Source organism: Vipera berus, assembly GCF_964194415.1.
Source record: "Vipera berus genome assembly, chromosome: 1".
In the NCBI taxonomy this organism is placed as follows: Eukaryota; Metazoa; Chordata; class Lepidosauria; order Squamata; family Viperidae; genus Vipera; species Vipera berus.
In genome coordinates this window covers 115,854,909-115,873,032 of record NC_138202.1, presented here as the reverse complement: position 1 = coordinate 115,873,032, position 18,124 = coordinate 115,854,909, and the positions used below count along the sequence as shown (strand labels likewise).

Below are 18,124 nucleotides of genomic sequence, written 5' to 3'. Positions count from 1 at the left end.
AAAGGCCCACAATCCCAAGCAGGCCCAAAACGCGCGCGAACCTCTCTCTCTCTCTCTCTCTCTCTCTCCCACAGTCAGGGCCTCCTCCTCCGCTCCGCCCCTTCCGCCTTGTCGAGTCCCGCCTGTTCCGGTTTCTAATGCTTCTCCGCGCAAGAAATCACGGAGACCCAAACTTCCTACTTGGCTCCCTTCCCGGCGGCGTTCGACAAGTCGCCGTTCGAACGGTATCGAACCAAGACGCATGCGCGACCAGCTCTATGGCTAGCTGAAGAAAGCAGACGCGTCCTGCTTCGCGTTACCTGTATGTCGTCTATGGTCGAGAGCGAACGATAGAGTAGCTCGGGGAGAAAGCAGGATGGCGGCTCTAATGGTTCGGGTGAGTGGGGGAGGCGGAACGGGAGGACCGGGGAAGGTCGTTACTCTGAATGACGGTCACTCGTATCTCCTTTTCCTCGCAGCGTGTCTTGCTGCTGCCCGGCTGTCTCTTCCGCTTGCCCAAGTGTGGATACCGCGGGGATTCTCCGCCTGACTCTGGGAAGGACCTGCTGGAGATCCCGCTCCCACCCTGGCAGGCTCGGCCGCACGAGCCCCTGGCCAGCAAGCGCGCGAGGCTCTTATACGAGAGCCGCAAGAGAGGCATGTTGGAGAACTGCCTGCTGCTCAGGTGGGCGGTTTTTGCTTCTCTCTTTCTCCGCCAGCATACAGATAGTCCACAACAGTTCGTTTAGCGACTGTTCAAAGTTAAAACGGCACTGGAAAAAGTGACATGACCATTTTTTCCACGCTTACAACCATTGCAGCGTTCCCCGTGGTCAGGGGACCAAAATTCGGATGCTTGGCAACTGACACGTGACTGTTGCTGTGTCCCAAGGTCATGTGATCACCTTTTGCAACCTTTTGACCAGGGGTCCTCAGACTTGGCCCTTTTATGACTTGTGGACTTCAACTCCCAGAATCCCTCAGCCAGGCACGCTGGCTGAGGAATTCTGGGAGTTGAAGTCCACAAGTCACAAAAGGGTCAAGTTTGAAGACCCCTGCTTTTGACAATCAAAATCAATGGGGAAGCCAAATTCACTTAGCAACCGTGTGACTAACTTAACTGCAGTGATTCATTTAACTGTGACTAGATGAAGAAAGGTCGTAAAATGGGGCAAAACTCATTTAACAAATGTCTCACTTAACAACAGAAATTATGTGCTCAATTGTGGTCGTAAGTCAAAGACCACCTATACTTAGAACTGCTAGTCCAGAGTCCCGCAATTTTAATGTTTACTACTGTATTATTTAGCTGAGACCCTTTTGGGACAAGCTGAACGCTAATAATATAGTAACTGTGTTTGAATATTGTGCTAATAACCACTCCTCAATACTTTCACTGGGACTCCTGCCCTGAGATATTCAGCAGAACATGGATCAGCATTTAACAAATCTTGAAAAGTGATGGGGGGGTGGGTGTCAGATCTGGTTAATATTTGGATGGTAGACCACCAGGAAATCTTAGAACTGTAAACCAGAATAGGAATAATCCTGCAATGCCACAATGGCATATACGTATTGCTTCTATATGGACATAGGGTAGCAATCAAGTTCAACTTGAGTGGATTTTAATTTATTACCTGTTGACCAGACTAAAGTTTTTCTTACCAAGTTTTCATTCATCACATTTACTGTGTGAACTCTCAGTCCTACCCATGGAGGACTAATTTGTCCTGTAAATCAGTTTTAAATAGTAGCAATTACCATATCTTTTCCCTGTAAGATCTTGATATTAAATATGTGCTATATGATGTAATACAGACATGTCAAACACAAGGCCCAGGGGCCGGATCCGGCCCACGAAGTGGTTTCATGCGGCCCGCGAAGCCATCCTGGAAACAGTGAGGGAACGGCCCCCATTGCCTTGGCCCTGGCCCAGAGACCCTCCTTCTGCCAGAGACCCTCAGATCTGTCCCACTCCTGCCCAGGCCCCCATAGGCACCCTTGATGTGAACGATGTAGAGCTGGCCACGCCCACCCAGTAGGACATATGCACTTTAGCCACGCCCACCCGGCCCCCTGAGGGCAACCGCAATGCTGATGCGGCCCTCAATGAAATTGAGTTTGACACCCCTGACGTAATATGTTCTTTTGTCTCCTCAAAGTCAATACAGAAGCATGCATTGTGCACAAATACTTAGTACAGATGTTTTTGTTGTGAGTATAGATGTATCTGAAAATTAAATGTTACTTGGCCGTCTTCAGATGAGATAGAATTGGTGCCTTCCTCTTTAAATGATAATGGGCAAATAGAATTAATTAGAATCTACTAAGAGAGATAAGTTAAGATTATTTATTCCAGAGGTCCCTAACTTTTGCGACTTGGGGGGGGAGAGGGGAATTGAGCCATGTGAGCTGCGGGCTGGCATGCACACAAAAAGCCCTTGCATGAGTGGTGGGTCAGCGTGCATGGGCGCAGCTCAGCTTTTGCCCAAGTGGCCAGCTAGACGGCAAATGCCTGCTGCTCACACAAGTTGAGCTGTGCATGTGCACGCACACACATGCTCCAGCCAGCCACTCACATGGCCCAATTCTGAATAGCTCACAGCCCGGTAGTGGGCAGCAGCCCAAGGTTGAGGACCCCGATCTATAAAGATATAGGAAAATTCAGGTTGTTCTGTTGATGTGTTTGATGTGTGTTTTTGATTCTTTTTTTCATTTTGTGTGTACTGGTTTTGTATGAGCTTAGCATCTTTAACTGTTTTGACATTTTACAGTACTCTTAATTGTTTTTAATAGTTTATTTGCCAAAGAGAATCTGAATCAAATGAATGAACAACAACTGGACCTTTATGACCGACTCATAAATGAGCCTAGCAATGATTGGGACATATACTCCTGGGCAACAGGTAATGTAGAACCGTGTCTTTTGGAGCCAGCAGACTATGTAGCTCTCAACATATTCCAAATCTCATAATAGTGAGTGAAGCAATATGGGCAATATTTGAGCCTCTGTTTCTTATCTTTATTTTATATTTCAGGGATCTTGTAGACAGACCTTAAAAAACTATAAAATATATGTATAGGCCCTGAAACCTTATGGGAATTTGAAATACAGTTTTACCTTGGAGCAGGAATACAGTAAAATGGTTAAGGACAACTAAGAGACTATGCAATCCTGTATATATCTATTAAAAAGTACAATTGTGGAGATAGTTTGTGAGTCCATTAAAACTATCCATATTAATTCACAACTATTGTGATTTACAATATTATCTGTAGAATTATAGATAGAACCGAAAAGTTCACAGATGCTCATCTTTGAAAGGTGCACTGGGTTTATTTAGGGCAGGCATGTCAAACTCGCGATGTCATGTGACTTCACGTGACGTATCACAACTTTTTCCCCATTGCCGGCAATGGGGTGAGCGCGGTTTTGGCATGATGCATCTGGCCAGTTTGACATGTCTGATTTAGGGCTTTTTCCAGGTAACGAGATCTAGGATTGTAACTAAAAGAGTGGATCCTTACTTATGTTTTATTAGGTTTTAGGTTTAGGTTTTATTAATTTTTTATACCGCCCTTCTCCCGAGGGACTCAGGGCGGTGAACAGGGCATATCATAAAACTACAAAAGTACAAAAGTTAAAAAAGAATTAAATTATTGCCCAAGGTAAAAACAATAAAAATATATACAAATATTAAAACCCTAAATAACTCCCCATCAGGCCAGGCCAGCCTGTTCAAACAAATGGGTCTTTAACCCGCGCCGGAAGGAGCGGAGATCCGGTGCCATCCGGAGCTCAACCGGCAGTTGATTCCATAAAGCCGGGGCGCCCACAGAGAAGGCCCTCCTCCTGGGGGCCACCAGCCGACATTCTCTGACCGGAGGCACCCTGAGGAGGCCCTCTCTGTGGCGGAGGGGAGGGCGGAGGGGAGTTGACGCCGGCAGCAGGTGGTCCCCGAGGTATTCCGGACCCATGCCATGTAAGGACTTAAAAACCATCACTAAGACCTTGAACCTCACCCGGAAGACAACTGGTAACCAATGCAGCTCGCGGAGCAAAGGTGTAACATGGGAGTACCGGGAAACTCCCAAGACAACTCTCGCGGCCGCATTCTGTACCAGTTGGAGCCTCCGAGTGGTCTTCAAGGGAAGCCCCATGTAGAGAGCATTGCAATAGTCAAGACGAGAGGTCACGAGCGCATGAGTGACCGTACACAGGGCATCCCGGTCTAGATAGGGCCGCAACTGACGCACCAGGCGAACCTGTGCGAAAGCCCCCCTAGTCACAGTTACTATATGATCTTCTAAGGTAAGCCGTGAGTCTAGGAGGACTCCCAAGTTGCGAGCCCTATCCACAGGGGGTAAAGACTCACCCCCCATAGAAAGCGATGGAACATTTTGAATATCCCGGGATGCCGGAATGTACAGCCACTCAGTCTTGTCAGGGTTGAGTTGAAGTCTGTTCCTCCCCATCCAGACCCGAACCGCCTCCAGGCAACAGGACATCACAGCGAGGGCATCACTGGGGTGGTTTGGGGTCGAAATGAAAAGTTGGGTATCATCTGCATATTGATGATACCCAACTCCAAAACCACGAATGATCTCACCCAGTGGTTTCATGTAGATGTTGAACAGGAGAGGCGAGAGAACCGACCCCTGAGGAACTCCACAAACGAGAGACCTAGGGGCCAATCTCTGCCCCCCTGCCAACACCGACTGCGAACGTCCCAGGAGATAGGAGGAGAACCACCGAAGAACCGTGCCTCCCACTCCCAATCCCCTGAGACGCCGCAGCAGGATACCATGGTCAATGGTATCGAAAGCCGCCGAGAGGTCTAATAGGACTAGGACAGAGGAATATCCCCTATCCCGGGCCCTCCAGAGATCATTCACCAGAGCGACCAATGCCGTCTCCGTGCTGTACCCGGGCCTGAAACCCGATTGGCACGGGTCCAGATAATCTGCTTCATCCAGGACCAGAGGCAGCTGATGCGCCACCACACTCTCAACAACCTTCGCAAGAAAGCGAAGGTTGGAGACTGGACGAAAGTTGTTCAACACAGCTGGGTCCAAGGCAGGCTTCTTGAGGAGAGGTCTCACCACCGCCTCCTTCAAGACGGTGGGGAAATTACCCTCACTCAAAGAAGCAGATATAACCGCCTGGAACCAGCCTTGTGTCCTCTCCCTAGCTGCATAAACCAGCCAGGAAGGGCACGGATCCAATAAACATGTGGTGGAGCTCAACCTCCCCATAATCCTGTCCACTTCATCAGGGGTCACAGAATCAAACTCCTCCCAGATAACATTGACAAGACCGCCCGTGTCCTGGTCGTCAGACTCTGCCCAGCTGGAGTCCAAACCGGTCCGAATCCGAGTGATTTTATCCGACAGATGTTGACCAAACTCCTCGGCACGACCCTGCAAGGGATCCTCCCTCACCTCCTGATTAAGAAGGGAGCGAGTCACCCTAAACAGGGCGGCCGGTCGATTATCTGCGGACGCGATGAGGGCAGAGAAGTAGTTACACCTCGCTGCCCTCATCGCTGCAAGATAAGACCTAATATAGGTTCTTAACCGCAACCGGTCGGATTCGGATCGGCTGGACCTCCAGCAGCTCTCTAGGCCCCGTTTCCGACGCTTCATCTCCCGGAGCTCCGCGGAAAACCATGGAGCTCGATGGGATCTGCACCGGGTCAGGGGCCGCAAGGGTACAACTCGGTCCAGTGCCTCAGTGGCTGCCCTTTCCCAGGCTTCCACTAAGGCATCCGCCGAGTTGTGAGCGACAGAGGCAGGTGGGGATCCCAGCGCTGCCTGGAACCCGTCAGGGTCCATTAAGCGCCTGGGGCGGTACCATCTAGTTGGTTCCGCATCCCCACGGTGGGGGGTGGCAAGACGGAAGACCAGCCGCAGGAGGTGATGATCGGTCCATGACAGGGGCATAATAAATGGAGAGCCCCCACCAAGATCATCCAACCACCGTCCAGATAAAAAAACCAAGTCAAGGGTGTGGCCTCCCTCATGAGTTGGTTCAGAAATTACCTGCGTCAGGGACTTCCGGTGGCGACGCGGCGCCGAAGACAGCCGCCTTCGGGCTGTCCGCTCCGCAGATGTGTTTTTCCATCGTAAACAGCGTCGATCAGCTGTTTAGATGGATTTGGAGCCCCCTCCTCGGGAGAAGAGGAGGGGGTGAGGCCCCAGGTAGGGGTTGAGCTCTCCGGGGCCGCCTGAGCTGAGAGTTTGGGTGGCTGAAGGATTGAGCCCCCCCCGAAGCCTGGGTTGCTCCGAGCTGCGCAGCGCCCCTGCTCCGGGATTTATGGAGCAGAGCCAGGCGTTAGCAACCACCCCTGCCAAAAGGAAATACTTTTGATTATCAAGATGCAGGCAGAGCGGTACAGGAGGTCAAGGTGATGTGGACTCTTATCTTTACTCTCTAGCTCAATGGATTTTATAGCTTTAAAGTGAAAGTGCGCAATAAGTGAAAGTGGGGGAAGATGGCGGCTAAAACTTCTAAAGCTCTTCGGAGTGCGGGGTCTTCCCTGGTGCAACAGACCTCATTGCAAGCTTTGCTTCCTCCTGCACCTCCTCCGGCATTGACGCTTAAGGATTTACAAGATGCTCTTGGAAAGCATTCACAATTGATGTCTGACATGATGGATGAAAAGTTGAAAAAGTTGGAGGAGAAAATGGAGGAGAAAATGGAGAAATTGGAGAAGAAGATGGAAGAGAAGTTTAGAGCAATGAGGGTGGACATGTTGTCTATGATTGAATCTGTAGCTGAATGTGTGCAACAGCTGGATGTAAAAGTGAAGGATCTCAGTCAAAAGAACTCTATATTAGAAGCAAAGGTATTAGAAAATGAAAATATAAGGGATAAAATGGACGGAGAATTGAGCCTTGCTCAGTATCATCAGATGCAGTATGCTATTAGAATCAGGGGTTTAAAGGAGAACTGTAAAGAAGATTTAAAGCAGCTGATTTCTGAGGCTCTAGAAGGGGTATTGGGCCAGCCAGCATCTGAAATTGAGGGAAATATGGACAAAATTTTTCGTGTAAATTCATGGATTGCAAGACAAAGGAAGTTACCCAGAGATGTGGTGGTCTATTTTACAAAGAGAGTAATTAGAGATGAAGTCATTCAAGCTGCTTATGATACTAAACTGGTAGTGGCTGAGCAAGAAGTCTTGGTTTTAAAAGAGATCCCTCCGAAGATTTTAAGGAGAAGGAAAGATTTTGCATTTCTAGTACAGGAACTTAAGAAATGTGATATTAAGTTTAGATGGGAGATTCCAGTTGGACTGGTGGTGACGCATGAAGGTAAAAGACATCATCTGCTTACTGTGGCCCAGGCACGTGATTTTTATAGCAATGTGTTAAAAGCAACCCCCCTATCATTTTTGGAAGCTGTAAAGGGATACGGCGAGGGAAAGCTTCAAGATGTTGCAGACAGACAGATAGAGGACAATGGTGTTGGAGGGGATCAAGATACAGTTTCATCGGATGTTGCAGGAGGCCAGAGGATGACGCGTGCCGCCCTAAGAAGAGTGAGACGAGAGCAAGAGCAAGACCAGCAGATAGTTATGGAATCTCCAAAGTGTACTTACAGTGAAGCTGTGGGAGGGGCGCGGTCTAAAGAAGTTTTGGGGGTCATGACAGACGTGCTCCAAAAGCTTTGGGGCGTTAAGATTGCTGATTAAATTTTTAAATTAGAATGTTAATGGATTAAATTTATCATAGAGGAGAAAGAAAGTTTTTTTAAAATATTTAACACAATTTAAGATGGGTGTTATTTGCTTGTTAGAAAAGTATATTAGGGTTATGGACTAAAAGTATGTGTTGAACTAAGAATGGGTATGCAAGCTCCTAATTAACAACAAGTTGTCTTACAGACTGCTTAAACCTTTTTTTTTTACTCTTTTTATTTGAACTCAAGGATGACTTGGAACTGCGAGACATTTGGCGTGATACATGCAAGAATTATTTTTTGATTATGGTTTAGTTTGGTTGGAGATTATTAAGGTTAATAGATAGGCGCTTTTGGCGCGTAACTGAGAATTTGTTTAGAAATTAGAGAAAGGTTGGAGAATGTAAATAGTAGGTGAAAGTTTTTTTTTCTTTCTTTTTTTTGAAATTAATATGAATAAGGACTGGGATTAAGAAAATCTATTCTGAGTAAAGCTCTTTTTCTGTTTTTCTCTTTTTCTTTTTTACTTTATTTGTAATATTAATATTGTTTGTATTCATTTTACATGAGCTAGAGGGAGATAGAATTAATAGTTTATTGCTGATAACATAGGGGTGCTTATGTTTGTTTTTTGATTTTATACCCTGTATTTAGCTCTGGGAAGTGGGGGGGGGAGGAGGGAATGGGGGGAAGGGATAGGGAGGGTTGGGTGGGGGAGGGGGGGATTAAAGTCAAAATGTATTGTAAAACTTTTTAAATAAAAAAAAAAAGAAATTACCTGCGTCAGGTCCATGGCCGTCATGGAAGCCATGAACTCCCGGGCTAACTCAGATGACCCTCCCAGGGATGGTAGATTGAAGTCACCCAAAACTAGAAGTTTGGGGAACTCAATCACCAAACCGGAGAGGACATCGAGTAGCTCGGGCAGGGCTGCCGCTGTGTGACTAGGCAAAACGTACACCAGCAGCAAGCCCAACTGCGCCCCCGAACCAAATCTCAAAAAGAGAGACTCACACCCGACTATCTGAGGAACGGTGGTCTCCCGCGGACATAAGGTCTCCCTAATAACTACCGCCACTCCCCCGCCCCTACCTTGAGCCCGAGGCCGGTGTAGCGCTCGGAAACCTGGTGGGCAAAGGTCAACCAGAGGGACCCCACCCTCTGGGCCCAACCAGGTCTCGGTGATACAAGCCAGGTCCGCATGCTCACCCTCCACCAAATCCCGCACAAGGGGAGCCTTATTAACCACGGACCTGGCATTCAGGTACACCAGCCGGAGCTCAGGAGGCTGCACATCCTCACTCCCGGCACCTCGGGGAAGAGTCAGAGGGTCGGAGCGCCTCACCGCTTGTAAACAGCGGAGACAGCCCTCCCGGTAACGATACGGCCCTATGCTTAAGAGTATATCTGCTGAAATAAACTTGTGCTGTGCTAAATTTAGTAGTCTTATTCCTAGCATGACTAAATCAGAATCCAGCTTTACATATGGTTAAGTAACCAATATTGTAATTAATAATAATAATAATAATAATAATAATAATAATAATAATAATAATAATAATAATAATAATGATGATGATGATGATGATGATGATGTTGGAAGGGACCTTGGAGGTCATCTAGTCCAACCCCCTGCTCAGGCAGGAAACCCTATACCATTTCAGACAAATGGCCGTCCAGTCTCTTCTTAGAAACTTCCAGTGTTGGAGCATTCACAGCTTCTGGAGGCAGATTGTTCCACTGATTAATTGTTCTAATTGTCAGGAAATTTCTTCTTAGTTCCAGGTTGCTTCTCTGTTTGGTTAGTTTCCATCCGTTGCTTCTTGTCTTGCCTTCAGGTGCTTTGGAGAATAGCTTGACACCCTCTTTGTGGCAACCCCTGAGATATTGGAACACAGCTATCATGTCACCCCTCGTCCTTCTCTTCATTAAACTAGACATACCCAATTCCAGCAACCGTTCTTTATATGTTTTAGCCTCCAGTCCCTGATCATCTTTGTTACTCTTCTCTGTACTCTTTCTAGAATCTCAACATCTTTTTTACATCACGGTGACCAAAAGTGGATGCAGTATTCCAAGTGTGGCCTTACCAAGGCATTGTAAAGTGATACTAATACTTCACGTGATCTTGATTCTATCCCTCTGTTAATGCAGCCTAGCACTGTGTTGGCTTTTTTGGCAGCTGCAGCACACTGCTGGCTCATATTGAAGTGATTGTCCACTAGAACTCCAAGATTCCTCTCATAGTTACTACTATTGAGCAGGGTACCACACTTTACTTGCACATTTGGGTTTTTTTGGTTAAGTGTAGAATTTTACTTTTTTCACCATTGAATTTCATTTTGTTAGATAGTGCCCAGTGTTCAATCTGTCCAGATCCTCCTGTATCTTAAGCCTATCTTCTGGAGTGTTGGCTATTCCTGCCAGCTTGGTGTCGTCTGCAAATTTGATAAGTTCCCCATCTATCCCCTCATCCAAATCGTTGATGAAGATGTTGAAGAGCACCTGGCCCAGAACAGAGCCCTAGGGCAGGGCTTTTCAACCAGTGACATGGGTAGCACCTGTGGTACATTGGCACCTGGTAGGTGGTACGCTACCATCCTAGAAAAGTGGTAGCAGAGGAGGGGAATGAGCTGAACTGGTGGCAGCATTGCACAAGCCTGAGCGAGAGCTGGCTGGAGTGCAGGGCTGTCAGGGCTCAGAGGAAGAGAGAGGATCAGTGCTGCTTTCCAGCTGATCAACGCTTCGGGGTTGTCAGGGCTCAGCGGAAGCACCAGGATCAGCGCCAGGCTCCAGCTGGAGCTCGGCACTGATCCCGGCACGTCTGCAGAGCCCAGAAGAAGCGCCAATTAGCTGGAAAGCAGCACTGATCCTGGCATGTTTGCTGAGCCCAGAAGAAGTGCCGATCAGCTGGAATGTTGCAGCATCTCCAGCGTCTTGTGATTTACATTTAGATGCTTGGCAACTGATTCATATTTATGATGGTCACAGTGTCCCAGGGTCATGGGAAGTGACCAAAACCTGCTGCAACCACCCAGCAGACGGGGGGAATAAAAACCAAACACCCCCCCCACCCGCCCCGCTGCCAATCCTCAACAGAAATGCTCACAACAATGAAAACCTCGGACAGGAGGAAGAGCACCACCAGGCGGGCAGGCAGGCGTCTTGCTTGGCTGTGGCTTGGGGGGCACTTTTTTCAGTGCCATTGTAACTTCGAACAGTCACTAACTGAACTGTTGTAAGTCGAGGACTACCTGTACTTCATCACTTTTTTCCTTTTTTTTTTTGGTCATCAAGTTTTTGACACCTTGCTAGGCGACTGGTGGTACTCGGATGTTGCCATATCCTAAAAGTGGTACAATGGGTGAAAAGGTTGAAAAGCCCTAGGGCACCCCACTACACACTTCCCTCCATGTAGATGCAGTTCCATTGAGGACCACACGCTGAGTATGGCTGGTCAGCCAGCTAGGAATCCATCTGGTGGTGATGCTTTCTAACCCATATTTTTTCTATTTTATCAAGTAGTAGGTTATGATCTACTTTATCATGCCTTACTGAAGTCCAAGTAAATTATATCCACAGCATTCCTCAGGTCCACTAATTTTGTTACTTGGTCAAAGAATGCAATAAGATTTGTCTGGCATGATCTGTTTATGACAAACCCATGTTGGCTTTTAGTAATGACTTTGTTTGCCTCTAGGTGTTCACTGATTCATTGCTTGATTATCTTTTCCAGAATCTTCCCAGGTATTGAGGTCAGGTTGATAGGTCTGTAGTTTCCTGTATCTATTTTTTCCCCTTTTTTGAAGATGGGAACTTGTTGCAGAGTTTGTCTCCCAGTTGATGTCAGGGTAAAGTCCCCCATTACTGTTGTTATGTGCTTCCTACATACCTTAGTTAGCTGACTACGAAAAAGTTCCTCTGTTTGGTTTGGTGGCCAATAGTATACACCTATGGCAATGTCATCCCCCCCCCCTTTTATATTGACCCAAATGCATTCAAGACAGTTTTCATCATTGTTGTGCTCTGTTTCTGTAGAGATGTAGTTATTTCTTATATAGAGAGCAACTCCATCTCCTCTTTTATTTGGTCTGTTTCTTTTAAATAATTTAAATCCCTCTAGCTGTGTGTTCCATTTGTGGGTTTCATCCCACCTTATTTCCATAATGGCAACAATATCATATCTGGCCTCATTTACCTGAATTTCTAGTTCACCCTGTTTACTGTTTATACTCTGTGCATTGGTGTATAGACATTGTATTCAGTGGGACTTCCCCCAAAACATATACAGGATTGAACTGAGTGATTATTATAAGATTTGCAGTAAGGATATCTTGAATATATTTTACAAGAAGATGAAAGTAATATTCTTTAGAAGGCCTTATAAATGATTATTATCAGTTGACGTTTCATTTTTTATATTTAGCAAACTAATGCAGTCTGTTATTTAGAACTTAACTGAAGTTTGTTTGGAAAAGATTATTGGATTTGTGGAAAAATTCACTCTTTTTTTTTTCTTTTCAAGAAACAAAGCCTGCTCCAGAAATCTTTGAGAATGAAATCCTACAGATGCTTAGAGAATTTACTAAAAACAAGCATAAAGAGAAGAGACTACGGCCACCAGATCTGGAGTATCTTGCTGAAGGCTCCCACTGATCTTGTCTGTATTTCCATAAATGCCCAGTTTGGAGAATCCTTTAAAATCATATTTGTGCTTCGTAGGCTCCTCCTAAAATACTTTATGCCTAATCTGTGAATTCTCATATAAATAGTCATTTTTTCTTATTGTACTGCTCTGTAATAAAGCTGTTTTTTTCTTGAAAGAAGGGCTGAAACACACATTAAGAAACAGTGCACTTTGTCTTTTATAGATTTTTAGACCATGCAGATCTTGGCAATTTAACAGAAGTAGAAATAGCTGTAATAAATTTTTAAATATCTAATGGAACATATATATTTGTGTGTGTGATTTCTAAGGTACAATTTTAACTACTTAAAAGGCTCTTTAACCTGCTTGCCAAAGGGATGAGGCTAAACCTATATCTATTAGCTGGCAGTAATCATAATGGAGAAGCACCTCCTCATTTTAGACCCTGTAATCTCCCATGAGAGATTAAAACGAAGAATGTTGAAGACAATAGCCCTGATGTCAAGCCATATAAAATATTAACAGATTAAAACTAACACTTTAAATTGCATGGAAATGTACTGGCATTCAAGGCAGGGTCCATGGGTGGATGTTCATGGCATCAGTGCTGGTTAGCGTGCAGGCCATTCAGTGGTGGGCTTCAGCCAGTTCTCACCCATTCAGTAGAACTGGTAGCTAATTTTTTGTTGCCCAGGCCTAGAATGGACTTCTGGAAGCGGCATCCACACAGAGAACCATTTCACATATTTGAATCCCACCACTGAGGCCACTGTGTATGTTGTGCCTACTGCAGTTTCAGAGTAGCTTTTTAAACTGAACGTGTAGAGTGAATTGCAACTGGCTAATGTGTTGATGACAGTATGAGTTACTATCCCTCCAGCTTCAGACAGTCACAACTTGGTAATGGCTCTCCTGGCTGTCATTAAAATCAAAGAACCATAAGGCTAGAAGACACCTTGGGGATCTTCTAGTCCAACCTCATGCCCAAGGCAGGAGAACTACCCTTTTCCTGCCTAATAGTATCTGCCTGATAGTAGCCATCTAAGTCATAGATTCCCCTTTCAGAGGCAATGCTACTCTTATGGGAGAGAACCCAAGACTAGGGGAGATTCTTAGTGTCTTGCTTGAATTCAGTTGTGGCCCATTTCTCCTCATCTAGATCCCAAAAGCTTCCTGACATATTGTTACTGGATGATGGAAACAAAAGCTGTCAGTGATATTTGATTCATCAATGAATATTTGTTAATTCAATTAGGCATTAATCTTGGACAATTCCAGGCTTTCTGTGCAGATGTATGTATGTTGAGGATTTTGCCCCAGAGATATGATAACAATGATTTCATTGGCATTTATATTAGCTTGTTCATTGACAGCTGTGGCATTTTTAACAGGACAGCAACTTACCAGTAATAATGTGCAATGCGATACCATGTGAACAAAATTACATTAATTTATATATGTCAGTGCACATGCTACTTTGTATGCAGCAACTTTATTTCTGCTTGTCCAGTTTTTGCCATGTACTTGGCCCAGCTGTTGCTGTCCTAGTTTTCTCAGGCAACTATCAGTTTTTGTAAAGGAAATTTCATAGGCATTCTTTGTTCTTGGATTCAGATGCTGCTGTGTTCTCAAAACCTAGGTAGGGGGATTTTTTTAAAAAAAGGGAGTAAGTGATCCGAATTGTAATCAAATCATCCCTCTTAATGATTATGAGTTTTGCACTAGAGCTCCCATCATCCCTGACTATTTTGCCTGTGGTGATTGACAATTGATAGGCAGAAATAAATTTTCAGGGGAGCTTGTAAATAACAAGTCTCCAAAGGAACTTGTATACAGCAGTGGCTATTAAAATTTTTAGCTTGTTTAATAAAATGTAATCAGAATGAGTATTTACAGGAGATTAGTTGCACTTAGCAGACACATTCATTGCCTATCTGGTTACTGTAAGTTAACAAGTTTGGCAGATGGTAAATGTCTGCATTAGCTTTTAGACGACAAGCTCATTTTGTATGTAAATTTCTTTAGCTCTTTAGTATTTTTATGATTCTAATGGAAAGTGCAGAGATTCAAAATTGGAATGGGTATTTGAAAGCCTTAAAAAGCAAGATGTATATTAAAAGATTTTTAGAAGTATTTTTCTTGATCAATGTCATCTGTACTGTTTTAAATTCATAATTCAAAGATGCTGTATTAACACAGTATCTTGCTTATTTGCTGTTCCCTTTAACTGGTGATATTTTCATAAGAAATAAAAATTCAGTTTGATTTGTGCCATCCTTATGTTTTTATCAGATGTTATTTTGAAGGAAAGATAAGTCTGTATTTTTTCCTCAGTTGATTACATGCTGGCTAAAGAAATTATAAATAACACTTTCAGAAGGTTAGAATTTAATTTTGTTATGAAGGGCAGTTTTAGCCAACAAAACATTAGACTTAAAATTATATAATAAAACAGCTATTTTATTCTATGTCTTTTTATGTATAAAAGTTTTAAGTTTTTAGTTATTTTCAAATATGGCAATTTAAAACAGTTTTTTTCCTAGCATTTCCCACTTTTAAACGTACAGGCTCAAAAAGAAAATTCCTTTTGATGTCACAATATCCCTATGGCATTGCCTGGAACTACCACAGGGTGTCATTATATGCCTATAGGTGCTACTCTCAGTGCTGATGAAGATTTTAGATACAGGTTTGATCAAATACATTATGTAGCTTTGTATCTTGGGACTTGATTAGGAATTTGATCCAGATTCCATAGATTCTTTATTAAAGTCAACTAATATACAGATCTATGACGATAGTTTTACAAACAGCATGATTATGATACCAAAATCTGCACTTGGAATTTGCAGATACTTATTTGCAGACTTACTTGTAGAAAGCATGTACATAAATCCATTTCATCCAATCAGTATCGCTTCAAATCTCACAAAAGGAATAGCATTATTACTATCAAATTCACTTTCTGTGAATCTAGTCCCGACACTGGGTTGACGTTCACAATTTGAGCATTGCTAAGAAAACTCCCATCCCATTTCTCATTACTCTGAAGGTTAACTTTGAACATCTACTTCTGATAATCTGTAATGTGTCTGCCATGTTAAAAAGCCACCAAACTGATTCCACTGGCTTTTCTACTGGATTCTATAAATGTGGCTGTCTTGTGGACAAGTTTTCGTGAGCTGGTTGCTATGAGCTAGTTGCTAGGATACGTATTGTTATTTCAGTTCTACACATTCCTCCAAGTTCCTAACTTAAGGGAATAATTTAGTCCTCTGGGACACTACAAGGATTCTGCTCATTGCAGTAAACCAATCAATACTTTGACTGGCAGGTAAGGACGTGATATTGCAAGATGAATCTTGACATTGCTTCATAAAACAAGTTTTCAGGATAGAGGAGCATTTTGCCTCAAACTTGTATATAGTTTGCCTTCTCCCATTTGTTATATGAACCAAATTCTGTTCAAGGATAATATTGTAGAGACTAAACTTTTATTTAAAATGTATGCTTTGTTACTGAGCTTTAAGTACTGGACTATACATTCAAAGTAATTTATTGAAGGATTTAACTTAGTGCATTTGAAAATGTCAGTGCTTACACATGTTTAAACAGAGCATCTGTTTAGAAGTGGCTATGTTACTTAAAACCTGATTTAGGTCTTGTCCCCTAGCTATACACATTAGAGAAAGCCTACATATTTCAGTTGGTGAGTTCCCAGAAGAGTAAGTACGTATGTCTATTATTAGTATATCAGACATTTTGGCACTGGAAAGTTCTGTAGTTGAAGTTTTAGATGCTGCTAATGTTTGTATGTGCACAATGGAGAAAAGGATGATTCTTTTGGAGGAATCAAGCTCAACAGTACAAGTTTGAGTATAGATTCAAAAAAGAAGAAGCTTGTTATTACATTATAGCAAAAATTTGATGTAATTGAGCAACATGAACTTGGTCATGGAAACACTAAAATAGCACAATCTGTTGGAATGCCTGAGTCAAAAGGGTACAATATTATAAAAATGCAGGGGAAATAAAAGTAAAATTGTATCAGCTTTTTATGGTTTGTAAATACTGCATTTTAAGGAGATCAAGAGCCAATAATCTCATTTTTGTCAGTGTAAGCTTACCTTTAGGAATGAAATTTAGAAGATTTTCGAATTTATTCTGCTTTCTAAAACTACTCTGTGATTTGGTTTATTATAAATTTAAATTATAAATATTTTTTCTTTAATAATTGATATACGGTATATAAACATGCTTAAAAGTTGTTTCTTATTTCCGTTGAATTGAAACCAATTTCTCAATTTTCCACAATCTCACTTTGAATAGTGCAACTTTGAATAAAATTTCATGGGATTTATTATACAGCACTAATTAAGAGCTAGCTGTAAGTATTTGAAGCAATATTATCTAACATTTTCAGTATTTGAAATAATTTCAACATATCTGCTTCAAAGAGTTATTCTATAAATGGACAAAAAATGATTGTGTTATGTTAGCATCAATTAATTACTGCCTAACTAGTTGCCACTTAGATAACACTTCAGATGAACAACAAGGAATAATATATATACTTATCAATTGGCAGCTATAAATTATGGGCTTGTGCATTTTATTTCTCCAAAGCTCAGTAAAATATAAACAGATTTGCCTTTATAAAGCTCTTTATTTCAGCTGGGTTCACCCCAGTAATTGCAGTAACAATAAAAAGGTTTCAGTAATATACTCCTGGATTTACCAAAAAGCTTCAGGAGATGAAACAGCAGAAGAGACATTTAGTGTGAGACAGTGGTGGGATTCAGCCGGTTCGCACCAGTTCGGCAAAACCAGTAGCTAATTTTTTGTTGCCCAGGCCCAGAATGGACTTCCGGAAGAGGTATCCACACAGAGAACCGGTTGTTCACATACAGTATCTGAATCCCACCACTGGTGTGGTAGTGGTAAAAGATGAAATGAACTGACCAGACATAGTAGAATCTTGCATAAGGATGGCAACTACTGTATCTTCAGATTGCTGTACAACAACTCTGTTAAGGGTGACCCATGTCCTTTTGGGGATTGGCAAACAAGACTACTTGCTTCAGTCATTGTGGTCCTTGTGCAAAGCATTTGGAAGACTAAATCTTATTCAGTCAGAACTTGATAATAAATAAATTAGATTTGTAAGACCACCCAATTCAAAGTAACTATATTAAAAGCAAAGCAAACAAAATAATGATCAAAAGATGAAACAGTATAAAAGCCTTGGTATATCCTCACAACAACAATAATTCCCTTAAAAACCACATCATTCAAATGAACCAACAGCCTGAGAAAACTCAGATTTTGAGTAAGCTAGTCCTTGTTTTACAACAGTTCACTTAGTGACTGTTCAAAGTTACAGTGGCACTGGAAAAAGTGATTTACGATCATTTTTCACACTTATGACCATTGTAGCATCCCCATAGTCATGTGATTTACATTTGGATCCTTGAAAACTGACTCACATTTATGATGGTTGCAGTGTCCCAGGGTCATTGCAAAGACAATGGAGAAGCCAGATTCACTTAACAACCATGTTACTAATTTAACAACTGCAGTGATTCCCTTAACAAATGTGACAAGAAAAGTCGTAAAATGGGGAAAAACTCACTTAACAAATTTCTTACTTAGTGACATAAATTTTCGGCTCAATTGTACCTGTACTTTTTAAAATAAGATCTGGGTGCTTGATGATACTTATGGAGAGCCTTAAAAGGAGAATGGAACTAAATTCTATTGGATTATCTGGGATACATTTGATGCTGTGGACTCCAAGGAAATAGACAAGATTC

General features: G+C 42.9%; 1 protein-coding gene across 1 annotated transcript; it reads left to right on the top strand.

The window, feature by feature from the left end:
- The first annotated feature begins 70 nt into the window (after nt 1-70).
- SDHAF2 (succinate dehydrogenase complex assembly factor 2) lies at nt 71-14,576 on the top strand. The gene is made up of 4 exons (XM_081337089.1): nt 71-376; nt 459-664; nt 2,776-2,885; nt 12,189-14,576. Exons 1-4 carry the CDS (start codon nt 356-358, stop codon nt 12,317-12,319), a joined length of 468 nt encoding a protein of 155 aa, XP_081193215.1. The 5' UTR covers nt 71-355; the 3' UTR covers nt 12,320-14,576.
- Nucleotides 14,577-18,124: the final 3,548 nt, after the last annotated feature.